Genomic DNA, 26,191 nt, shown 5'->3' on the forward strand with positions numbered 1-26,191 from the left:
TGATAAACACTTAATGAATTCTTGAGTTCCAAGCTGTACAAATCTTTCAAACTGAATATTTGAAGTATTTTCTATAACTTTTTTTTTTTTTTTGCCATGCTAACATGGCTCTCGGGATGGAAGTGACGGTCTGTTGGTTCAACACTTTGGTCCAGACTGAAATATCCCAATAGATATTCATGGTTTCAAAAGGGTGAATCCCAGTGACTCTGGTGATCCCCTGATGTTTTTCTCTAGCATCAGCATGAGGTTAACCTTTGTGGTCTTGACATGTCTCAACAACTATTGGCCGGATTGCCATGAAGTTTGGTACATGCATTCAAAATATAATTAACAATTGCCCTCAGAATATTTGTAAAAACTCTGGTGACCTCTGAAGTTTTCATCTAATGCTGCCCTGAGATTAACTTTTTATTTAAGCCAAAACAAGATGACATTCAAATCAACCTCAGCTGTACTTTGTGCTCTGTGCCACTTAGCAAATGTTAGTATGCTCATACCTGCTAAACATCAACATGTTAGCATTGTCATTGTGAGCATGCTGCCATTTAGCTCAAAGCACTGTTGTGCCAAAAGACAGCCTCCCAGAGCCACTAGCATGGCTGTAGACCCTTGGTCTTGTTAAAATGTTGTGAAGCTGCATACAGCTTTAGAACTGCGGGTGTCATGAAATCATGCAAGTCTGTCAGGGGCGCTGCTAAATGCTACAAACATCGACCCTTTCATAGTTTGTAAAGCATCATGTTATTATCCAACAAGACTGAGCTCATCTTCAACTGGAGTAAAGGCACATGATATTTACAAAGAAATGAAAAGAAGAAAAGACAACTTTCCCAAAATCCGTCCACTATAACAATGACAAGTACAAAGAACCCAATAATCGGAATAAATAGAATAAGCACAGGAACACACTGGATAGCACTGCCAAAACCAAGGATGGAGATGAGAGGGATTAAAAGATATGTGGACACAGGCTGTGACCCTCGACACACACACTGCAGACTGTCAGCTGATCTGCAGAGAAATCCCACAGTCCATTTCTAAAGATGTCACGGTTTTCTAAAAATTAATGGGTTTGTTTTAAAGCTCAGAGTGAGCCTTCTTGGCTGAGCAGCTTGGGATTGATTTGTTAATCAAACAGCTGTTTTCCCAGCTGAAAATGCGAATTAGGCTGAAGTGAACAGTAAAGTCCAAATAAAAGGCAGGACACAGAAGGAAATCAGTAAATCCCTCTAAGAAATACCAGAGTGTGTGTCTGGGTATTTATGCAAAAAGCCCAGACTTTAAGACAAATATTAAGCTCTTGACCACCACACAACTGGTAAAACATGTTTCATACTCTCAGTCTGATACATGCACAATGATGCTGCATATTTCAAACCTGTGCATCTCTATCTGGCACCAAAATGAGTCATAATGAGTCACGGTGAAAGACGACTGAGTTGCTGTGTGACCCGAGCAAGCTGCTGTGAACAGATCCCACCATGACAAGCTCACGTTTCAACAAAACTAGGTGTTAACTGTCGCGTTTATATAGCAAATGAGAATGAAAGATGCTCACACGACACACTTGCATGTACATTCAACTAGAAGTAAATGTGTGTTCTATGTGTGTGAGATCCAATTTTGAATTCTGATGTATGTATTCAAATAATTATGCAATTTGTAAAGTGATCATTGCAAAAAAAAATCTCAGTATTTGACATTTTCCCGTAAATGTCGATATTTTTGTGGATGTGCACACGATATCAAAATACTAAATACTTTGCAGTATGCTGTGAACAATAATTTAACATATCATGAAAAATGTTGTTTTCTGGCTTTTACATGGACCACCAAAACAACATATTGTTTAAAGTATAACATGGTTATATTTTCTTACTTGAAAGTGATACATTAAATCTATGTGATTTTATTATGAATTTAAGCATAATGTTTTGTAGAAAAGAAACAATACAAAAAAAATACACCCCCAAAAAAAAATCAGGTTTCTGATGTATAACTTCCAGGCTGCCTGGACATATTTAGATACAAGTTCTTGTGTGTATTAAGGCCATGCACTTACATTTCTGATTTGTTAAGATTCATCTTTCAGAATGTTTTCTTTAACAAGTATTTGTCAAATTTGAAGTTTTACGAAATGCTATATATTTTTTCTTGCTCTTTCTATCGTAGAGTTTATCAAAGCTATATCACGAGAGGAGAAGTGTGAAACAGCGAGAATCATTCTGGCAATAAAACCTGATATTTTATCTCATATATAGTAGCTGTTTATGTATGAACTACTTATATGACATCGCATTACCTCTCCATGTGAACATATCATGTAAGGTATGGGTTTTGTGTGAATGTAAAATATAGTTATCGTGTCAAATCTTGTCTCTGACATATAAGCAAATATTGTGTCCTATTCTGTATGTTGCAGTGTTTTAATGAGCAGATTTATGTACACTTTGTCTTAAGTGTTGTTATACATTTGATTTGGACTGTAGATGTCTTCTGTTCTGTGCCTTTGTCATTTGGAGTAAGAACTGCACTCTCATGCCTTGACTTAAAGTAGCTTTAGACAGACTTTTAGCGAGATGGGAAATCCATTTCATGGAATCATCGCCTTTGACAAAAATGAACCTGATGATAAATGTATTTTTGAATTGAGATGACTCCTCAGAAATGCAAGTACCAATAAGTATTCATGTATTATCTTCCTGTCTCCCCTGTTCTTGATAAAAGTTTCTCTAACTTTCCAGTTAATACTTGTAGAACCATCCTACTGTGTAATTCTAATGTCTAGATTGAGATGACCCAGCGCTGTTTTATTTCTGTAACTGTTACTGCACATGTAGAGGTTACTGCATCAGTTATACACTAATGTAAATGGTGTCTAGATGCATGTAGTCCAATAAAAGCAAAGGCATTAAAGATGAGCCTGTTGTTCGTTGTTGTCTGTTTACAGGCGTGACAGTGCTTGCAATTTAGAGCAGGATATAACACATCCTCAAAAACAAAACATTTGGCGCCAACATTTGCACCGAAAACAGAGCACAGAGATAAGAAAGAAGAAGAGCAGGACCGGTTGGGGATGCTTTTCTGGGAAACTGAGTGAAATTCTGAACGCATTCCTCATTCAGCTATTTCAGATCAGAAGGGGAGAACAGTCAGGATCTGTTGCTGTGATGGGCCTGACGGTGCAGCATCCGGCATGTACTAGTAACAGCAGAGCACACAGCCTGCCAAGAGGGAAATACTATTTCCTTCTGGTTATATAATGGTGGTAGTAGTAGTAGCATGCACACAAGCACCAGCTCAGTAGGAAGTGAGCACAGCAGCAATGGACATGAAGCAGTTAAGATGTAAGGATTTAATCTTTGATAAGGTTTAGTGTCATTTTCTTTAGTGTTATTAAATTCAAGTCATGACCGTTTCTGTCAAATTTACCAAGGTGTCATTCAAGGTGCCAAATTATTCACAAGAGAACAAGCTTCAGAGTGCATGAAGACACCTAAACTATTGATTCTCCACAAGAAGATTGAGATTTTTTTTTTCTTGTTTTTATTGATCCAATGACTTTACAGATACAATGAGAGTATGCAAGGGCAGGCAGAGGAGAAGCAAGGGGACGTACAGAACTTGGGATGAAACGTAAATAAAACAAAGCAAACAGGGATGAAATCATAGTCACAATAATCAGAATACAAATAAATATCATGCACTTATTGTAATGAGTGTATTTTAGTGGAAATCTGTTAAGTATGGCACAGGTGTTTATATGTATGATTGTGTATATGGGGTAGAAGAAAATAATGCTAATAATAATACATGTATTGAAAAATAAATAATCAATTGGCAATAATAAGGAAAGAATGAAAAAACTAAGTATATCAATAGTTTGGAAAGTATATTTTGACATTTCTTGCAGTACGGGGATCCTGGCATGCCTTGAGAGCTATCTATACCACAGTTCAAGCATGTGGACATGAGTTCGCAGTTGTCATTGAGATTTAATAGATATAAATTACTGCTACAGAGGGGGGCGAGTATGAAGGGGGGTGACAGAGTGATTGCATTCGCAAAGCTGATTTCTGTTTCTTTTTTAATCACTCTTTTTCCTCACGGTCTTTGTTGGCCAGTGCTGGGAAGGCAGGATGTGCACGTGTCCTTGTGCGCGATGCAAACATAACTGTCTGATATCAGACAGAGTTGTCAACGCGTTACACTCCGCTGCCTTCTCCAGTCTGACGTTGCCTTCGCTCTAACCCATTTTGATGGGGGAGGGGGATTCGATTTTTCCTATCCAATCACAAGGTGTCCACTTTGCCTGGTTCCAGACCTTTGAATCCACCCACTTCACTAAGTTGACAGTTCTGTTTGATATCAGGCAATGAACGCCTTCATGCAGAGTGCTGTTAAATTTCAAAGTAATTACTACTTTTAATAGATTAAAAAACTTGCGGCCTGTATCTTGTCTATAGCAGGCACCATTGTTATCACTGCTCCTTGGTTCTGGCGCACAGCTTGACAACAGTGTTAGTCCAACCAATGGCATTGATTGATCATTGGGTCATCTCCTTTTTCAGGTGAGAAACCACTGTTTCACGTCATGATGCCAGAAGAATCAGTGAACTTGGTGGAGTGGGCTGATTCAAAGGTCTGGAACCCGGCAAAACACTCAGAAAAACATTTCTCTATAGCGCCACTAGTGGTCAAAAGCACTACTGGGTGTCTTTAACTTGGTAAGTCCCATTAAAGTCAGAGGCATCTTTTACACAGGAGACCTGGCCAAGACTTAGACAAAATGGTACAAAACTGAAAAAAAAAAAAACCCACACAGAATTTAATGAGGTCTCTGCTGTAAACACTGCATTAGGTATACAGCAGATGTGGAAACAGTTCAAACCATATACATCTCAGTATAACCCCAGTTGAGAGGCAAAGACAATTATGAATACATTAGTCACAAATCCAAGGGATCTGCATGAGGCTCGTTGGCAAAAATGTATTAAACTTTCCAGCGATGAAACTTTAATTACGAAATTTTATTCAGATCATTAGTTTGCCACCTTTGCCATTTAGCATTTTGCAAAATGGTGTTTTCCAGCAGCTGGGTTAGAACCAAAATTAAGTTAGATCAGTGTTTCTCCTAGTGATGCAGCACAAGATTAACCTAAAACAAAAGATTATTTCCATCTGCTCATTTGGGACTGCATGACATCTAATATTACTCTGTGGATAGTCTCACTGTGAAGGCACTCAACAACACACTGCCAAAATGTCAGTCATGTAGGTTACAAAGATTTTGCTAAAGATTTACCTTACTGTGTACTTCAAAACCAAACGTGACACCATTTCTTAATAACACAGGTATTCTGTACCATTCCGCCTATTAATGTCACGTATCCTCTTAACAGTGGTTTGAAACACAAAGTGAATTTCTTTCAACCCCACTCTGTGTTCACTTTGACTTTCCATCCGCCTGGAGGTGGAGGTAATAGAGAGGGTGGAAGGTCGGGAATGGAGAGGAGCTGTTCAGGAACATCAATTTCTGCTTGGCCCTCTTCACTGTCTTCCTCAGTTTTTAGATCTCTGCAGACATAAATAATTGAACAGTTGAACTCAACCGGAACAACCATTAGCCATGCAAACCATGTATGACTAAATGTCATACACAAAAATTAACGTGCATACTCTTTGGTGCCGAGGGCAGTCTTCTTCATTTCCCTTCTAGACAGCCATTCTTCTACACTTCGCTTAGGCATGGTTCTGTCCGCAGAGTCCTCTCTGAGCTGCCTTTCATCTGAAAGAAAGAAAATCTCACTCCTATCAACATATAGAAACTCACACAGTCATCTCCTTAAATATGTACATGTATTGTGTACTTTTATACTTTTCCATGACAATTCAGCTGTTGAATGTTTACCTTATTATTAAAGAATAATGAGGTACAATAATTTGTGGCATATTGCCTGCGATCTTTTCATTTCACAAGTTCTCAATGACATGGTAGACAGCGCAGCTATTTGGTTACACCTTACCTTCCACCTGTCTTTTCAAATTAAACAGATCCTCTTCTGACATGTGAGAAAACCTGCAGTTAGGGCCAAAATCACAAATTCCTAAAAAAAGAAAAAGGATGATTATAACAAGGCATTTAATATAATTTCCTGATTATTTGATAAATGTGAGGTTGAACTGTTTTGTTGCCTTTTTGGAGAAACTTTCTGCAGGGTTTTTTTGTTTGCTCGTCGTACAGAATGGCTGATGAGTCTGTAAAAAGGAAATAAGAGAGTGTGTTCATGGTTGTTTATATAATTTTCCATCATAATGTAAACATGTGGGCAGCCAAGATGGCAAAATGTACTTTAAGTGTTCAATCAAAATCTGTTGATGTATGATTTGTAAAGTGCAATGCTTAGGATCACTGTGTAGTTAAGAAACTCATACATCTCATAGGTCTAAAGACCAGCTGCAAATCTCACCTCTAAAATGGTCAAACCAAGCCTTTTTAGCTCTGTGATGCTGAACACCATTCAGGTGTTTCTTCCTGTTATGCATGTTGTCCTGAAAGGACCGATCACAGTAGTCACAGTAGTATCGCTTTCCCATGGTGCAGGTTATGTGATCAAACCAGCAAGATGTCACCTCTGAAATCTCTGAAAGAGAACAGAAAAGGAATAAATTGAATGTAACTGCTCTGTCAACACGTGGTGAGGGAATAGCTGTGCTAATTGAAATGGTTTCTGTATGATGCAATATCAACTGAGTGAGCGTCACCATGTCATGTATCATTATGCACAAGCAGATTCATCAACAAACCAAGGCAAAGTCTATCCTAACAGGAAGAGAGGAGTGTAGCCAAAGCAAGCTTTATATGTATAATCAGCAATAAATGTTAAGATTATTTTTGTTTGACAACTGTCAAAAATCCAAATCCATTTACCATGATTTAAAACAGAGAATGTCAGCTCATGTTATAAAAAAGCTGCACCCAATCTGCAAACAAGTTGATTTTTTAAAATTGTTTGTGATTTTCTTTAAACTCACAAGTCCATTAATCAACTAACTTTCAGCACTAACAAACAAACAAACAAACAGTACACACAGTATAAAGTGCAAAACCAACTTAATGCATAATCATGTTGCTGGTATTGATCTGTTTTGACATTTTAGACTTTCGCATCAATAAAAGTTTGTGTAAATTTATATTAAACAAAACATGGTTTCATTTGTTTGTTTACATTTGCAGTCACGTAAAAGTCTCACGCGTAATTACAGATTTGGCCTTCCACTAAAAATGCTTATAAGAACAATCAAGAATATCAGCATCCTCATGAAGAAAGGAACGTGTTGCTAGTAGCAATCTGTTACTGCCATCTACTGGTGTAGTAATGGAGGTGCCAAGTCTGAAAAAACCTATGTTTGGAATATGCCTTGCTATGACTTCCTGGAGGTACAAAGCTGTTGAGAAGCATGCAAACGGGTAATTTGATGCTAGCAGCAAACATTAACATCTCTAGCTAAATATATTGTCCATAGCGTTGGCAAATTTAGATTAAGTAGCTAACGTTAGGCAGCTAACTAGCTTACGTTTGTTATCACACCAATGAACGGTTCCATACTACCTCTGTACATCAAATTCAAAGGGAAAAAAACTCAAACCATTTGCGAAACACTGCTGTCCTTCGCTGTGGTGTTTGCTTTGAAAATTCAACAATATCTAGGTAACCGGTTTGAAAAAGACTAAACAAAACCATGATATCCCACAGTGTATGTTGCCCCAAGTACGGTGTCTTCGCAGGGTCAATAAGCACTCCACTCATGACTCGACCGGAAGCGTCACCCTTCAGCATCCGTTCCTGCGTACTATCCCACCGACATGGCGCTGGCGAAGTCCGTCTACAATCTTCTCTTCAGGAGAACGTCTACCTTCGCTATAACCATCATGGTTGGAGCGGTCTTCTTTGAACGACTATTCGACCAAGGTGGCGATGCCATTTTTGAGCAGATGAATCGCGGGGTAAGTGTGTGCCTTGGCGTTTCAATCCTTCGTTTATACTGACCTTGTTAGCAGAGGGCGAAGCGGCGCTAACGTTAGCTAAGCTAGCTTGCCCGCTAAGCTGAGCAATCCTGTTCAATCTCTGTTTATTGGTAAATCCTGTTTGTTTATTATAAAATGTCTAACGTTATCTAATATGTGATTAACTGCAGAAACTGTGGAAACACATCCAACACAACTACCAGGACAAAGACGAGGAATAGGACGGGGTCCCGGGGTTATCTAAGGCTGAAGTGCAACTGTTGTCACACTTCCTTTATCCATTCTCCCTGGTCTCCACACCTGAAACAAGCATCAGTCACCATGGACAATGTGCTCAAAGTCATGCCCAGGCTGGCAGCGGCTCCCAGAGGACCTGTGGGAACGGATTGACTGTCCAGACCACCATGAAGATGGAGCAATGGTTCCTTGCCCCCTCCCCACCTGTTGTTATTTGTTATGCCTTCATTGTCCTAAAAGATTGTAAATGGTTAAATTAAACATGTATTAATGTCTTACAGATATTGCAGTGTTTTGATTTACCATAGATTTAACACGGCATGCATGTATCAGTGCAATTATTGTCAGTTCATATTTGTTAGATACTACTGTCAAATTTTTATTTGCTTCCTTTGACTCAAATCTTATTTTCATAAAGAGACATACACTATAACCACATTATGTCATTAGGTGTGTCAATAGCTTCACATACAAGTTGAATTAGTTTTGTGGTCTGCATGTTTGCACTTTTTCAAATTATGGATGGATACTTGTGTCCTGTTTATATGTCAGCAGTTGTTTTAATAGGTTTTGATCTATATCTTTTCTATCATTTCTAAGATAAACCTTAACAACAGCTTCATATCTGGTTGGAACACATAAGAGAAAAGCTCAGAAGGAATGCCAGATGTTAAAGTGGGAAAAGAGAGAAATCTGTATGTCAGTTGCCCTACCTGCAAAAGTTAGTAGTTACAGGTTTGACTTACTATTGTGGAATTTCTGCTTTATGTGGCAGATTATACTGGAAAGACTGAAATGATGGTAAGAAGGCACATGTTACAAACAGCTGCTTCAGGCTGATTTTGAGACCAAAATATCACATAACCATGTAGAGAGCACAGACAAATGCTCATTGTTGCAACTGTCAAGCTGTCAGATTTCAGAGTTATATATAATTCAACATCATGGCCTAAATTTTGTCCCAAAAGTATTGTGATGAAAAGAGAATTAAATAATTAAGACCATCATTCCTGTTTACAGGAAACAATAAAGCTCATCCAGCCCAGATTAACCTGCATGGCCTGATGCAGAATATCCCAGGCTGACCGTTATGTCGATAGCTTTTGTGTGTGATGGATGTGTATCACTGAAACTTATACTGGCCTGGACAAATCAGAAACAATATAAAAATTTAATCCACGAACAGAAGGTAATGTTACCACAGCAAGAAAGTAGCTGCCAACTTTTACTAAAAATCATTTCCATTTAGTTTAAAGTCGAACCAAATAGTCAAGAAACTGATCAATCACTTGCTTACAGCAAAACTGAAGCTAAAGTTTACACACAGAAAATAGATTTGCTTTTTCTGCCACGTGAAACCATTTTTACTGTCGATGATAACATGTTATGTAAACAATTATGACAAGGTCAGTCTAGGCCATGTGTTGCGCACCTCATCCTCCGGCCTGTAGGGGGCACACGAACACTGTGTGCCACTCAGTGATCGTGTAGATGTAGATAGCACCAGGTCTCATGACAACTATGCGATGTCCTCTTGAAACATATATAACTTAGGGCAGAGACATTTGTGCTTACAGTGGATCATCAAGCAAAAAAGCTGTCCATAACATTGCTTAATTTGCTATGTAATCTTACTCCAGAGGTGAGTATCAACTGCAGAACAGGCACAACAACATGGAGGAGTGTTCTGTTCACATTTAAAGCCTGAAGAGTGTAAACACAGTTTAAGCATTTTTATGTAGTGTACAATGTTGAAAGATCCAAAAGAAGCAATTAATGGCCAGTGGGTGATGAGTGGACATATCTAAGAGGGCTGTGACCCAACTGGTCTGGATGTTTTCTAAATGTAACGCATTACATGTAGCCAAATGGGAATTCAGCTTCTTTTAACAATATGTACCTCTATCTCAAAAGAAAAGTTTCAAAATGTACTAAAATAAGAAGAAAACATTTGTTTCAAGTAGGCATCATACATGTGTTGCAGGATAACTAGCTATACTTTACTTGTAAGTGTTTTAATCAAAGTTAAATTATAAAAATGGCATCTTTGAGCCGACCCCATAGTCTAGTAAGCCACAGGTTTACGCCCATGTCTGATAAGTATTGTATTTCAGGTGTGAGCATCTTTTTACAGACTGTCCTGAATTTGGGATCAATACTTTTCTTCATGTTGTACCCCAGGATGGAAGACTCTCCCACCGGCTGCCAGGGCAGGAACCGTGTGTCCTGAATCTTTTGGGCTTCAACTGCACCTCCATCTTCGATGCAGATGGCCTTCATCTCAGCATTTCTTCTCCTCAGCTCTTTAACCTCTTGTTTCATTCTTTCGGCCCCGAATGCCTCTACTCGGGCCCAGAAGGTAGCATTAAAGTGCTGATAGAGTCTCCAGTCGGCCCCATTCCACTGTAAAGCTTTGGCTCTCAACTCAGGAGTCAGGTGGGATACAGACGAGCGCTTGCGAGCATTGAGTTTAACATAGAGGATGTCCTCCATGGTCCAACACAGCGTGTCCTTCAGCAGGATAAGAGACTCCTCAAAATATTCTGCCATGAGAACCAGATCAAAATGTTTCGCTAAGTTTTGGATGGCTCTCATCACGCGAGGATCATCAGCCTCCAGGTTGTTATCAAAACCGAAGTCAAAAAAGAGCAGATTTTTAAGATAGAATGAGTTGAAAGCCTCTGGGCTGTAGAAGCTCTGAGGATCATCCAGAAACTCTGCCAGTTTGTCCTCTCCACTGATCCTCCATGTGAGAGGAACCGCTCTGTGGTAATAATGGAAGGACGACTCAAACAGATCCACGGGGTCACGGAGGATGGTGATGTACACGGCACCCGGAGGCAGGAGCTTGGCTACTTCTTGACGGTCAAAGCGCATGTGGTTACAAACAATGTTGAAACACTCTCCAGGCCTGTAGTCCTTCACCTGCGAGCACAGGAAAGGCGATGGGTAGAAGAAGTCATTGCGTCCATTGGGGAAGGCGAATTTAAGCTTGTGCTTTTCACCGAATCTGAAGAGGATGTTGAGTACAGTGCTGCTGGCAGTTTTATGGGTCTTCATGAACATGATGTCCACTGTCGGTGAGCACTGGTCGGACTGGGAGGTTGTGCTTTGAGCAGGAGTGGTTCCATTTCGCTTAAGTAATTTTGCCACACTGAGAGGACACGTGTCCTCTTGAGAGCCCCTATAAATAAAACATATGGATAAGCGTACAGATCAGACTTAGCCCAATAAAATAATGCTTTTCTTGTAAATCTGTACCTGATTTTCACTTGGGTTGGGTTTGTCAGGCAGTACAGCACCACCATGATGTTGGTCAGTAACACCCAGAGTATCAGGCCTCGTATTACAAGTGTGCACTTACTCCCTTTGATGCCGGACATCATTCAAACCCAAACAGGAACCTGAAAATGAAATTGGAGAACAGGCACGTACAGATGAAAACACAGGGGAAAGATCAGTAAGGCTTTGAAGTTTTGATTCACTTGAAGCTTACAAACAGTGGTGTTTGACAATTTTTACACACAGACCAACTTATAACACGATACTAGACTAGAATATGAGGGGGAATGCCATCCCCCTTTTTAGCAAAATGACCAAAATGTATCTCTTATCATCCTGCCATCCACCCCTCTCCATCCAGCAGAGTGAGTTCAGGGACAAAATGTCTGTTTAATATAATGTTGAATATGTTATCCCAGTCCGTCTGCCTCATTGATCATTTATTTGACAGAGGTCACAATCTATGGCCCTGACCATGGCCCCGAAATCAGTAGTCTGGCTGTGCTGTGTATTGATTAATCCACGGCACCACAGTGGTGCTGATGTAGCAGATTTAACAGATATGTAACAGCATTTTTTCTCTCAGTTCAATCCGTCTGTCAGTTTAACTTGGATCTATAATATTCTCTAAACAGTATACTATGTTGTGTCTTGTTGCGTCTGTCAATGTGTTTTGTTCACCGGCGTCATTTCTTGTCATGCACTTCCTGTTTTATTGTGAAACCCAACTCTCCTTTTGTTTCAGACCGTGACTTCCCGGTGTCCTTCCCGCTTGTCTGATTGTCTACCCCACCCTAATTGTTTCCACCTGTTCCTTGTTACCTTGCATATATATAGTCGGCGTCTCCCTTTGTCCTGTGCCGGATTGTCTTGTATACCTGTGAACCAGCCTGTGTCTTGCCTTGCTAAAGAGAGAGCTTTTGAAAATCTTGTGTTTGCCTAGAAATACCTAGAGTCTTTTTGTTTGCCTTGTCAAGATCCTTTCATCTTTTGTTACCCTTGAGAACCTGATTATTTTTTGATTATTAAATACAGCCTCCATGCTCAACCTCCTTTGTTCGTGTGATTTGTGTCTGCTTTGAGTCCAAAAGTCTTGAGCTCCAGAGCTTGTCATACTATAGATAATTCTACACTGCATTCTATATAGAGAGTAGAGTAGAGTGGTGTCGCCTTCACAATCAAAGTTTCAAGTAGAAATGTGGAGTCGCAAACAAGTGAGAGGATCATAGAGCCACACTGCTGCTTGTAGTATTCCTATAATATGTCTATGGTCACCCCATGGACACCCCCAGACCAAGCCACCTCAGTAACTACATATTTTAGGGGACACCAGACTAAGGCTATAGTTTTTAATACAGGGTTAGGAGCTAGGATTAGGGCCATCCCCTAAATCACGAGAGTAACTGTCACGTATTTACGAAGAGCCCGGGCCTGACCCATTTTAACTAAATGTAGCCTGGCATTTATTGCTGCCGAACAGAAGAGCTTATATTACAAACTGCAGAGTAAGAAAGGGGATACAGAGAAGAAATAACACAGACAAGCAGGGAAAGTGCTGCATCATTCTTTCTGTCAAATAAACACAGAGCCCCCATGTGTACACTATAAACATGTTTATAAGGCTAAAATTGCCTTTACAATAACGACAGAGGCGGGAGGAGAAAAAAGCTGCAAACATAAAAACAGGGAAAATGGTTGAATCGAAACAGGTTTGTAGCGTTGACGCTGGCCAGATACTTGCTCTTGATAGACAAATCATTTAAGATAAACTCTTGCTTTCTCACGTGGAAAGGTGTGTCCCTTTGCATACCAGCTCTTACTTCTTATCTCTGATGCTGATAGTCTTGTATGGAGTCCATTGTTACATTTGCTGAGAACAACTTTCATATGAACGTCTCATAGAGTTGCTGTACTAGGCCCATCGTAATGAAAGAATTTGATTAAACCCTAAGCATGTGCAAGATGTCTTAGTTTGAAATAATCCCATTGACCCATTATCCTAAAATCTTCTTTAGATGATCAAATCAACTAGAGTATAAATGACATGGTAGATAAAAGAATAAATCAAGGAATGGTGGAAGTACGTGCAGGAGAAATTTAAGAGCTTTATTTACCTGCAGGTGACAGCGTCAGCAGTGTCGGGGTGAAGATTGTCTACAGGGTGAAAGAAAACCCTCTACTGTTTGTTATGTTGTCTATACTCCCTGAAGCTAGATCTCATTGGGTGTGAAGGGCTGGAAGAAGTCGGATGTAATTTCTCCTCCCACAAGTGCTCAATTGGTGTCTCAATTGGTTGAACAGATTGTAGTCTGACAGACAGCCTGTAAACATATCACGCCTGCAACCTTCTAAAAGTATACTTCAGCATGTAGTAATTAGGCTGCTTTATGTATTCAGAATTGCTACCTACAACGTGTTAACTTAAACCTAGTGCATTCAGTGCTGTTGTAAGATATGCTCAAATATATAGATGTTTTTTTATTCTGTATGAGAACTTGTTGGTCCAGTCATGAGAACACTGGTCCACCCACAGAGCCGTTTTGGTTATCGTTACATTGTTCTTTCACCCAGCAAGAATGCAGTATGCAGGGTTTGAACTGAGACGAAGTGTCTTGGATCTAGCTGTATAGATACACAGACAGATAGCAGGGTCTGCTTGGTCTTAACACAATTCTGTGTTGGGATGTGGGGCTGACTCACTGTTGTGCCACTTCAGCTGCTGTTGACTTTGGCTGGGAGTCATCTCTGATTCAGTAGTCCACATCGATTTAGCACAGGGAGCCCACAAGCTTCTGTGTGGCACACATGTTGATGTCACTGACGTCAGAATAGTGACACTGTGACACTAAAAGATAAGATCAGGGTTGGTTCTATCCAGTCTGGGGGGCCTGTTGAAGGCAGCAACACACTGCCTAAAGTATTGTATTAGTCATGACTTGTAACCTTTGAGGTTTTAAACTCAACAGATCCTCCCCAACAACGAATAAACTCAACATAAATGTCCACTTCCAAACTAGAGTATACACAGTTCTGGTTTCTCTTTATGTTAACTGTTTTTAATCAGATATATTTTACAACTGTACAAAATACGGTATATACTGATACAGCAATGATGAGGAAATCAAACACAAAGGAATGAAAACCATCTAAAGAAACAGACTCAAATAAAATCTAATTCCTACTCAAATACTCAAAATGTGCCAGTGTTGCTATAGTTTAACAGACTCTTGAGAAATTAAAAGCAAAGGCTTTCTTTTTAAAATCAACTTTCCCTGTTATAGCAGGAACTTAAAAGACTCAACCCTCCACACCAATAAAGAAAGTTTTCTGTTATTGTGCTAAAATTCTGATACTAAGACTGGTACAAAAATGAACTTGAATTGTAGAATGAGTTGGATTTTCCTAAAAAAAAAAAAAAAAAAACTCTCTCTCAATCATCACGTATGACCCACTGTCGCTGTGTGTGGCGGTGTCTGTATCTGCAGAGACCCTGCGCTCTGCCTGCATTTCCTTATTTTGCTATGTTCAGAACCCTTCTGGGCGTCAGCCTTTAGCAGTGGGTGTGTAGCCCCCAGCCAATAACGGCCCGCAGGGTGCGACAGGGGCACATGGTACACTGGGCTGTGGTCTGGAAACAGTGGTCAGGGACAGCTTTAAATGTCGTGTTTACATACCACAACTGACAACCAGTCCTAAAAACACTTAAATTTAAATGATTTAAATGACTTTCACTGTGCAACACAACTTACAATTGATTTAAATGCAATGGACATCATTAAAAGCAGAGAAACTGCCATGACCACTCACTTTCTCCTCCCCTTTAGCTTATGCAACAGCGCAGGTGTCAAAAAAAAAAATCACAGCAGTAACCACGGCATGTTTTTAGAACATTTTGTAACACGGGACACATGGCACTTCCATGTTTTCTGCTTTGAACATCTGTTCCTGTCTCTGTTTGAGGACAGAAGATTCACCAGGCGTAAATGATTCTCCTCTTACTGTTCAGTGGACAGTAAAGAGGGTTTGTTACGTCAGAGGTAAAATGAAGGTGAGCTACTGCAAACAGTCACTTCCAAATTAACAGCTGGCTTGTTTAAAAATATTCACGTTACATAAACCAGGACACTTTACAATTAGAAGCTGTGTCTGTGCTTTGCTTTTTGTCACATTTTACTTTTATCTGATCTTTGCCTTCAGGACGTCAATGTGCAAGGGTCGTGACAGATCAAAAAGAAGAACACCCTGTTTGTGATGCTGCATTTACTGTTCAGGCTTTGATGGACAACATATTATAAATAAAACCAAGAATAGAATATAGATCTTTACAAATCTAAGTCATTTTATGTCATCACAATCATGAACAACTAATTACTTGCTCATTATATAAAGTAGATTAATGCAATGACACATAGCATCTGCAATAAACATGTTAACATACAGTAGTTTACAATCTCCTTGGAGGAGTGTACAGTAACAAAAACCAAACCAGCAGCTGACTGCTTCAAGTTAATCTTGTGAAAACAATCATAAGGCACTTTTGAGTGACAGCTACATAAGGCAAATTAAAAACATGCAAACAGTGCCATTTACCATTTAAAAAAGCACAACACAGGATTTATATACAACAAGGCCACCTTTTGTAACAAACATACACAATATACTTTTCTTCACCTCTACTTAATAGTTCCATATTGTATATCAGGAAGGACTGACATTTAGAGACCTTAGCATTTGCAAAATGTTGGTTTTTTTAGTTGATTTACCATCATCTTTTTTTTAGTTAAACTCATTCCGATTTAGAGACAAATATCACACTTTTCAATCATCCTTAATCCGCTAAAAGCTAAACAAACCTCTATCTCAAACCATATTACACTTAAAACACTTGCCAGTAAAACAGTAAAACTTCCCTCCACAGTGTGCAGCCTAATGAGCTAAGGAAGGACATTAATCTCCCTCTAGTCTCTAAGGAGCAGCTAGCAGGTAGTGGTACAGTAGAGACTCGGAATGCTTACACTGCAGTTAGTATGTTGTGGTCCTGTGACTTAGTAGACCGGCTTGTAGAAAATTTGACCACCCAGCACCCTACGTTTCAGCTCCGTCCACAGCAGGCGGCGCTCTCTCTGGGATCCCTTCATGAAGCCACGGTTCTCTTGTGCACGGCGAGACAGATAAGGAATGACTTCGTTGACGGGGCCATAAGGGACATACTTATAGACTGGGAAACCTGCTTGACCTGTTTCCAAAATAAAGCAAGGAGACAAGTTTTAAATCAATGTCCACTATCTCCAGCATGTCAACATTTCATGTCAGGATATTGTATTTCATGTTCAATAGCAGAATTTAAATATGGCTGTAGCACAGAAATAGCCAGAATAATTAGAAGGAACATTAAATAAATTACATAAGAGTAATATATTCATTAAACCTGCCAATAGCTCATATAGTAAACAAGGTTGGCTCAGTGTTTAATAATGGTGCATTAGTAGATTAAGAAATTGTAATAACTGAACTTATTGTGAATAAATATTGTATTAAGATTACACTGTTATGTAAAAATGGGTGGTGGTATGGCAAGGTCAAACCAGATTTTATGCCTCACTAGTGAAAGACAGGGCTGTTACAGCATTAACCACCACTATTCATCTGCAATAAAACATACCACTTGAAAAACTGATCAGCACATTATTGCACCAGTGTTTAAAGAACAGCCCAGTGCCCTTCACGTTGGACTGAGTTGAAATAGTGCCCCAGTTTCCTGTATCTAATTTGCATAACTCATTCAGATAGACAGCCGAAGTTGTAACTGTAACTGTATATATGTAATTGTATATATAGATAATGTGAGTTTTCTTTAATACAGAGAAAACTGAATTTTGGGCCAACTCAACTTATCAAATACAGTAGTATACTGACTGTTCACAGACAGACATAACAGAAAAAATAGACCAGAAACAGAAACATTAAGGACAGACATTTAAGTCTCCCACAACGTTTTCAAGGAAATAGCATATTCTACATGTACGTTTCAGTGTGCACCTCTCCTGAACCAAACCAACGTACCATTTGCTAAGAGGCAGCTAAGGTCATTGGGAACCTGGAGTTGTTTGCTCCTGAGATATCTATAGATTGGATGGACCATTTGTGAGGTCAGTGGCTGTCTGGGTGTTGAAAAGCTGACATGTGCAGGGACTTTGTTTCAGTGGAAATTCTACTGCCACATGACTATGTGACGTAAGCATCTATGATTCCGTAACATGCTGTTTACTTTTAGTATCTGAGCTGAGTGTTAACATACCTAGTGGGAAGCTGATCTGGTCGCACATTCCCAGCAGCTGTCCAAAGTAAACCTTATTCTCAGTGGGTGAAAGGCCCATCTCATTCATCCTGAAAAAACAGAAAGAAAACACACATTACAGGGCTGTTACATAATAAGAGCTGGGGCATAGTATTCCACCACTGATGTGGCAACATCATTCTGTAAATCCTAGAATTGCTTTGGGAAGTTGACAAAGAATGCGTTTCACTTAGCAAAATGTCCAGGCATTAGTTTAAACCATTAGGACTGATCCTTTATGAATGAGAGGCTCGTGGCTTTTGTGTATGTTCAAACACAATCTGCACTTAGTACGTGCCAAATGTTCTACAGTCTTTGAAAAATTCATACAGGCCTCAAACATACTTTTCTAGGGTAAATTTCACTGTGTCCTCGTTGTGGGTTGCAACCATGATATTTGCTTTCCTGCTGTGTTCGATCTCCTCCAGCACGTACTCCAAGCACCTGGACAAACAACAAGACATATGGTAAAGATTTAGACATTTTCCAGCTGGACCACAAAGGGATTTGACAATAATTCAACGCTTACTTGTGGTACATCCTGTTCGTGGCCTCATAGTCTGGGTTTATTGGGTCTTCGTAGCCAATCTCTTTGGCCCTGTCTCTCTCTTGGTACATGTAAGCTCCACGAACCAGCTTGGCACCAAAGAACCAGCCCTCTCGTCGTGACAGCTCAATGTCCACAGTTACATTGTCATAAGCTTCCTAAAGTATTAAAAAAATACCAAGACGATATGACTACATCCAAACCATCTTTACAAGGCAAGGTGCCTCTTTGGGCACAGAAACAATATGACAATATTAAACGAATATTACTGAATAATCATGAAAATCATCAAGTTTTCCAAAAATATGAAATTTTGAGAGGTATCTGTGATGTCTAGATATGTATTGTACAGCTTTGCTGACAGGAACTTAGAGTTAGCAGCAACAGTTAAACTTGCTGTTACAAATCATACCAACAGCATTGACAAACAAGGTCATTTTGATTTGACAGTTGGGAAAACAGGAAGGATTTGTGCATTTAAATAAAAGAAAATAAATAAATAGTCATGATCAATGAACTGTGGCCTCACCTTGAGGTAACACTGGTAAGTGTTGAAAATGATCGGCTTCTCTCTGTTGAATTTCCTCTGCATTTCCAGGGTCAGTCGACTAATAGCTGGTTGGAAGTATGTCTGTTCGGCGTCCACCATCAGCCTTACCCCATTCTCCAGGGCATGCTGGAGCACACAGAAGAAGAGGATTTACAGTTTATGTCGCTCAAGAGACACTTATCATTAATGTGCATGGCAAACAGCAAACACAATTCGATTCTGAGTTCTTTGAATTCTTTTAACCAGGTCTTCTTTGTTTGCAATAAAGTGGGTTTAGATTTCTGCATTGGCTCACTAAATTTACATTTACTTTTTTTAGCCTTACCTTAGCCAGAACGTCCACTCTCTGTAGCATTCTCTTCATCTGCCTCTCCTCCTCAGCTGTAAACTTGTTCAACAAAGGCTCTAGCTGGCCTGTCTGCAAAAGCAACACACAAAACACTGAATCCTTTGGCATTTCCTTCCTTTTGCAGGATAAACTGTATCAGTATATGACAGGCAGGGCAGGGGTTTGGGTGGGTGTGGGTGAAGCAGCATAAGTGCCTCTGCCATTTTGTACTGTGTCCCTTTTTAAACTGATAGAGTTTCTCAACAGCCATCAATACCACACGCTACATTAACATGTGCACTATGACTAAACTCAATCGACAGTGCAGAAATGTACAGAGCACTGTACGTCCCAAATGATAGTATGTTCATATCATATCATCAGAACAAATGTTTCCTTGTGGGGAGAAGATATACTATTGTGGCAGAGAGTTATTATCTTGTGGGAAGAACATCAGTTTCTTATACCAACAAGACTTAAATCAACTTGTTACCATAATATGGTACAAACATTCTGATGGGGAAACAAAAAACTGTCTTACCTACATATATTTTATAGATTTACTTCACTATCCATTAAATGTATTATTACATTTATCAGTAAAATTCAGAGGTCTGAAATGTACTGTTCTGGAGTGTGTTGCACCCCTTATCCCCCTTTCAAATGTATAAAACGATGACCAAAAAATGTCTGTTGTCAGATGCTGCATGACTTTTGCCCCTTGGAAGATCATATCATTGCTTTCTGTCTTTATTGCAGGATAGCCAGACAGATTTAAGCCAAGGAGCACTTCCATGGGTAACACCTAACTGGACTACCACAAATGGTCTTTTCCTGCCCCTTCCCATCACTAAATGCTTCCATGACAAAGACTCACCTCAAGGTTTGGCACCATAAGCAGATTAGAGATTTTTGTTGTATCGTTTATTAGACTGTTCCAGTCCAGCAGATCTATCGTTCTGGGAATACAACGTGAGAGAATGTATGTTAATGTGTGTGAAATTCTAGCAAAAAATACTTAAAAATACTATTTCATTTACGTAATTTTGTGAGCGCACAGGTCTTTTGACACACAACTATCTTACCCTGACAAACCCAGCTTCTCACCAGTAAACCAGTTCTCAATGTCATCCTTTGCTCCAACGCCCAGCATCGTCAAACTTTCCTACAAAGAAATATTTCACTGATTAAAACTGAATAGTGCAGCTGATAATTGTTTTAATGTTGCAAATGGCACTTAAAGTCATTAAAGCTTGAACACAGCTAAAGAATATACTACAAAGAATTTGGGGATAGCAGTAAGGCATGCGCATGCACGAACCTGCATTAGATATCCTGAAGGCAACACATACCTTGAGTTGTTCCAGTTCCAGTTTCTGTTCTAAAACCATCATTTCAGATTTCCCCTGTTGTGCTGCGAGGAAATTGAAGAACCGCCTCCATTTGACCAGGACTTCTGAAAACTGGAGCTGTTCAAACACAGAAAGATTCATCAATGATCAAATTGTAATATTGTTTTTGAATAATATTGTGCTTGGGTTAGCTGGACACAAGTATTTTCTCCCTGTCAGTGGGCACATCATTTTCATTTTTTTCTCCATTTTCCTGCAATGCTGTATTCTGTGTACTACATTACATAAATGGCTAATTATTATTTTCCCATTACACTGTAATGCTGCCAATACAAAGATTGATAATGCTAGACCTGGTAGCACTGTTCAATGCCATCCATTTATCTACAGTCTGCATCCACTGAAAGTTCATAAAGAAGATATGAACTTACAAGGAACTGTGGGCGTCCGAGAGCTGTCATTTTGATGGCAGAAAATCCATCTGCAGAGGCTCCCCCTGAAATTGACAACAAATTTTATGTCACTTGATGATCATTTATATTGTGAATGCTCCTTGTTTTCAAAATGTGTCTGTATATACATTCTAATACTAAACAAACATATTGTCTTTCTTAATCACTGTCTCAGAAACATTACTACTTACCAGAGGCTTTAATGCAGTTTATAAATGTCTCCATTTGGTTGTCACATTTGGACTCATCTGCATAGAAGTAGGTACGAGCGCTAATAACCCCCCCACGCCTGTCCCCGAACTGTCGATGGGCCTTATACTTCTTCTCACGGTGGTCAGCATCTGGAGTGAAACAAAGGTAACCGAACATTAGCTGCTTGACGTGGAAAAGAGTTTTCACCACAAACTTAATGCTTTTTTCAGAGATTTTTTGACTTGAGAATTTTTTATTTTGAAATACTCTTAATTCGGAGCTCACTGGGAGTTACATGCTGCAATCAGATTTTTATCACTGATAAAATTTAAGACATAAAGTTCAGAAAAAGTGAAACTAAGAAAAAGCACTTGTAGATGATTGATATATTTCACTTTCAAACATCAACCCTGAAACATGAACCGAGCTTCTTCTCACTGTATCCACTGGGCTGAGCATTTAAGAGCCCACTAAAGCCAGATATAACCAGTACTATCCAGGTTAGACTACATGGCTGCATGACTGTACATACCAACACTGTCATATGTGTGGCATTCAGGCCAGGCTGAAGCAGCTCAATATCAAAGCTTTGCAGGTTGCTAGCCTTGTCAGCAAAACTGTACAGCATTTCTTTTATATTTTTGTTTGTTTTTTCTGTATTTTAGATAACTGTTTATTGATATTTTTATACTTCGTAGAAATATATTTTATCACTGTTTGCACTGTTAATATTTGCACTCTTTCCTACTTTGTACTGCAACTACTGCACAACAATTGCCCAAAGGATTTTTTTTTTCTTATCTTAATTAATGATGCATACAGCAGCTAATAATCCAATCAATTTAGAAATTAAATAAGTATACTACATTGCATACAATAAATTAATAGCTTTTAACTGATATACAAACCTGGGCTTTCTTTCTCTGCTTCAGAAACGCATGAACTGAAAAAGAAAGAGGCAGATCAGTTAATTAAGCAGACACTGCCTCTTCTAGGCATGTCGTGACATGAAAGACACAACAGGAAACAAACAGAAACAGTGCTGTTTTCTTCACAGGGCTGACAGCCTTGAAAAGGCTCTTGATAAAGACAATATGGAAAAGAAATGTGGAAAACATGGATTTAGTTCATCGGGTATATGTTTGTGCTTACTGAGATAATCCTCAGTTAAAAAATAAGCCTATTTCCTCCTCAGAACATTGCATAACTCTTCCGTGTGTGTGCGCGCGCGCATGTGTGTGTGTGTACACTTGTGTGCCCCATGAGGGGATCCAGGACATTACTCTAAAAGGCTGGCAGCCTTCACAAGAGGGTCCATCCCCCAGCTGAATAACCAGCTCAACCAATCAGAGGAGAGGGGTTTGTCCTGGCTGCCCAATAGAAGACAGACACTATTGTGCTACTAGAGATGAAAAAACATATTAGGTTTCAATTACAGTCTATTTATGTTGAGGAAACACACTGTACATAACGTGACTCATGTTAATTTGATAAGAAGCGCAACAGAAGCAAGACCTTAAGTGTTAGAAATGAACTGATGTCAAACTATAAGCGCATTTAAATGTTTTACAGTCAAAAGATAATTTGCAGAAGGACAACAACAAAGACTATTAAACTAAAGTGGTTTGACCAGACTTTAACCTGTTTTTCAAATACCAGTGCCATATGTGCCCTCCGCCAGCAAATTGCATGCACCTTACTCATAGTTGGTTTAACCCGCGAGGGGGACCAAAGACAAAATGTACTCCAGAGAGCCAAGGATGGACTTAATGTGTCCAATAACAACAAATGCCGTAAAGCCATCATTATTGGGAATCTATTCATTGCAACTGCAATTAACTTTTATTTCCTGTAATGGCTCTCTTTAAACAGCCTATTCAAGTTTTCCAGTTTCCCAGGTTTTTTAAACAGCAGCCCCTTGTCTGTAAGGGCTCATGGGCTCCATCAGAACCTGATACTGTTGTGGAACATGTGATACTGGCTATGCAAATAAAACTTGACTCAACAGGCCCTTTCAGTTTTGTATGTTGTGTAACTCATACATGGCTGCTCACCTAGTGCCTATGGCCTGTATTAACGTCAAAACACTGATTTACTGTGCTTGGTTTTAAGCTTCTGTTCAACAGTCCATACTATGTGGGCCACAATGAGAATGAGAAAGTAACATACATTCAGTCTTTACCAGACTCCTGCCAAGTCAGGCGTAAACAATAAAGCACTTACTCCATTTCCTTCTTCTCAGCCTCCTCTTGTGTCAAGTCCTCTTCAACACTATAGTCCAAAACCGCCCCGACACCAAAGGCCTGATTCTTCTGAATTAAAGGCTTGATGGAGTTGTGGTCTTCCCCTGCCACGAACTGACCGTAGAAGGTCATCTTCATCAGCTTCTCAAACATCCGCTGACCAAACAGCTTCTTACTCAGCTCCATCAACTGAAAACAAAATAAAGACAGGAAGGTATTCACAGGTCAGTATTATTTTACCATTATAACCGCTTACAGCCCCAGTCTATTAGACAGTATGACTGATTATTACGCAGTTATACACACTTCAAACATTGAAAAAACTTTGGCACTAAGTCTACTCACCTCTTTGTTCTTTTCAACGAGGACGTCAATGGTACAAAGCTTGAAGACCAGCAGACTTCTAAGCAGTTCAATATTACCCTTACTTTTGTAGGCTTCCTGTGTGTTGTCGAAGTCAATGTGGATTTTATTTAATTGCGCATTTGTCACATTTCTGGTCTGGCTGATGAGTTCCACCGGCACAGTTTCTACCACGGTGCACTCATCCAGTTGTTGGTCTTTGTCTTCTTGGCTCTTGGTGGATGCCGCTGTTGACCGACATCTTCCAGGTGAAAGGCGTATTTTGTTCACATTGCTCGGGTTTGCCCTCACAAGAGCCGCGACGAACTTGTACGACATGATTTCTTTTCCTCTCTGAACGCAAACCGCGACTTCCCAGCAGCCTCACCTCGCCTCGCCGTCGCTAAGATGCAGCGTGGTGCGCGCGCGCCTGCCAGTTATTTTTAAAGACATCTCGCGCCGGGGGGCGGTGCCTCACGTGTTACATCACGCTGCCCGGCGTCTCGCGACTGCACTCATTACTGCGCGTCCTCGTGCTTGACCTCTAAGCTCAGCACATCGCAATGAGGTGAGTTGAGACGTAAACAAGCAAGGAAGGAAATAAAACCTTTATTTAAATACCACATTTTCATTTACATAGGCTAGACACTTCATCCACAGGGAGATACGTATCAAATCCTTTTATTTGATCCTAGGACAAGCTTATAAAGAAGGTATCCTATATGATGTTTACTGAGTGATATTCAAACCCATGATTCCATGCTTTTATGGTTATATCATTCCATCAGATGAAAATATTCTGGATGTTTTGTGTATTAATGTATACACATTTCACATATTTGATATGTTTGGAATCTTTGGGACCTCACCAAGAATACATGATAAACGAGCGTGGGTCTAACAAAGACCTATGAGTTTGTATCGATAAGCCCACAGTGCATACTTATGTTATCCCATTGTGGTTAGGTTTATGGTACCCGGTGCATCCTTTAGTACAGTATTTTTGTTCAGTTGTTTTGTCTCTCCTACAAGGGCCTTTCAATAAAATGAAATGAAAATCTGACACAACACACCAAGGCCTGAGACGAAAATGAGCATTATGATTTTCGAATGGGTAGTATTTATTGCAGGTCTTACACTCGATTGCAGCCTCTTCCATATTGCAAGTATAGGTATCCATGGTATTTCACCTCCTTTATTTCTAGGTATCTGACAGTTTTGTCTTTTTTATTTGCAGCCTCTTTAAACGTACACATTTTATTATCCTTCACTATTCAGTTGATGTGTTGATGGTTCTGATTGAAGTGACATTTCCCTGCTTCATCATAGTTACACATTAATATTGACAGCATTAAATGTCTTCTTACGATGCAAAAGTTGTTTTGTTGTTTTTACCAATTTCTTTAATAATTTCTGTGTTTCTTAATGAGTGGATCACATTTGTTTCCTCATCAGAGCATATTTAGTAGTCACAGATGGCAATGGATTAATGGAAGTATTATATAATTGGTTGTGTAACAAGGCATTTTGAGACCCCATCCCTGAAACCTCCAAAGAGAGCCAACCAAGACTGGATGGAGCCAACACAGAGGCCAGAGAATGACAAGAGAATCTTTGGGGTGCAAGAGAAAAAAGCAGTGAGCATCCTGTGACTTAAGTGGACAAGCATCTGGTTATTACGTGGAGTCATGAATACCAAACTACATTGATTCAAGGGAAAACTGCAACTCTGGATAGAGTACAAAGGTAAAGAGGATATCAGTGTTTTGTTTTTGTTTTTTTGTTCCTGTGGGTGCTGTAGTGGGTGATTCGTAGGCCCCCTCTGCTGTTTCAGCAGCTACTCTAGTAAGGGAGGAGGTATAACATGCTGAACAGTCTCCAGCATCCTGTCTATTCTAAAACAGTTTTTTGAATATAGTGAAGCTTCCACTCAAAACTACTTGTTTAGTGCATTAATGGGAGTTGGGATATATCAAAGCAGAGCTTCTCAAGGTTCAAAGAAGAAGTAATGGTGGGCAGAAAGGGGTCAAAGTGGGAATCGGAGAGCCATATTGAAAATGAAGACAAGAAAGGATGGGGGATGATAGCAGGGATACGACCAGACAGGATTTTTAAGGATCCACATGGGGCTCAGAGGCAGCAGCGCTGCCAAGGGGGCACTGGGGAGCCATATGCACCCTGATACAACAGCTGGATACAATTGCTGCTCCATTTTTTTTCCAGATTTTTTGGCATTTATTGCCGTGGTGATAAACTGTGATGGACAGAGCCAGGAGATTCCTGAACGAGGTGGATAT

At 39.7% G+C, this 26,191-nt stretch overlaps 4 protein-coding genes across 4 annotated transcripts; 1 reads left to right on the forward strand and 3 right to left on the reverse strand.

Annotated features, from left to right (window-relative positions):
* Window positions 1–3,559: 3,559 nt before the first annotated feature.
* Window positions 3,560–7,787, reverse strand: zmat5 (zinc finger, matrin-type 5). The gene is made up of 6 exons (XM_041960332.1): window positions 7,654–7,787; window positions 6,474–6,647; window positions 6,199–6,261; window positions 6,030–6,110; window positions 5,683–5,791; window positions 3,560–5,580 (listed from the first exon to the last, which is right to left on the reverse strand). The coding sequence occupies exons 2-6, from the start codon at window positions 6,598–6,600 to the stop codon at window positions 5,433–5,435; spliced, it is 528 nt and encodes a 175-aa protein (XP_041816266.1). The 5' UTR covers window positions 6,601–6,647; window positions 7,654–7,787; the 3' UTR covers window positions 3,560–5,432.
* A 62-nt stretch (window positions 7,788–7,849) lies between these two features.
* Window positions 7,850–8,551, forward strand: LOC121622991 (cytochrome b-c1 complex subunit 9). The gene is made up of 2 exons (XM_041960092.1): window positions 7,850–8,011; window positions 8,203–8,551. The coding sequence occupies exons 1-2, from the start codon at window positions 7,871–7,873 to the stop codon at window positions 8,251–8,253; spliced, it is 192 nt and encodes a 63-aa protein (XP_041816026.1). The 5' UTR covers window positions 7,850–7,870; the 3' UTR covers window positions 8,254–8,551.
* Window positions 8,552–9,426: 875 nt separating this feature from the next.
* gal3st1b (galactose-3-O-sulfotransferase 1b) lies at window positions 9,427–13,784 on the reverse strand. The gene is made up of 3 exons (XM_041960091.1): window positions 13,666–13,784; window positions 11,531–11,673; window positions 9,427–11,453 (listed from the first exon to the last, which is right to left on the reverse strand). The coding sequence occupies exons 2-3, from the start codon at window positions 11,653–11,655 to the stop codon at window positions 10,295–10,297; spliced, it is 1,284 nt and encodes a 427-aa protein (XP_041816025.1). The 5' UTR covers window positions 11,656–11,673; window positions 13,666–13,784; the 3' UTR covers window positions 9,427–10,294.
* An 807-nt stretch (window positions 13,785–14,591) lies between these two features.
* Window positions 14,592–24,296, reverse strand: prodha (proline dehydrogenase (oxidase) 1a). Its single transcript, XM_041959893.1, has 14 exons — window positions 23,898–24,296; window positions 23,533–23,741; window positions 22,218–22,252; window positions 21,309–21,458; window positions 21,097–21,161; window positions 20,666–20,782; window positions 20,399–20,478; window positions 20,191–20,272; window positions 19,311–19,403; window positions 18,965–19,111; window positions 18,418–18,593; window positions 18,234–18,332; window positions 17,850–17,938; window positions 14,592–16,787 (listed from the first exon to the last, which is right to left on the reverse strand). Exons 1-14 carry the CDS (start codon window positions 24,231–24,233, stop codon window positions 16,597–16,599), a joined length of 1,869 nt encoding a protein of 622 aa, XP_041815827.1. The 5' UTR covers window positions 24,234–24,296; the 3' UTR covers window positions 14,592–16,596.
* Between the last annotated feature and the right edge of the window lie 1,895 nt (window positions 24,297–26,191).

This window comes from Chelmon rostratus, chromosome 19, assembly GCF_017976325.1.
Source record: "Chelmon rostratus isolate fCheRos1 chromosome 19, fCheRos1.pri, whole genome shotgun sequence".
NCBI classification, from domain to species: domain Eukaryota; kingdom Metazoa; phylum Chordata; class Actinopteri; order Chaetodontiformes; family Chaetodontidae; genus Chelmon; species Chelmon rostratus.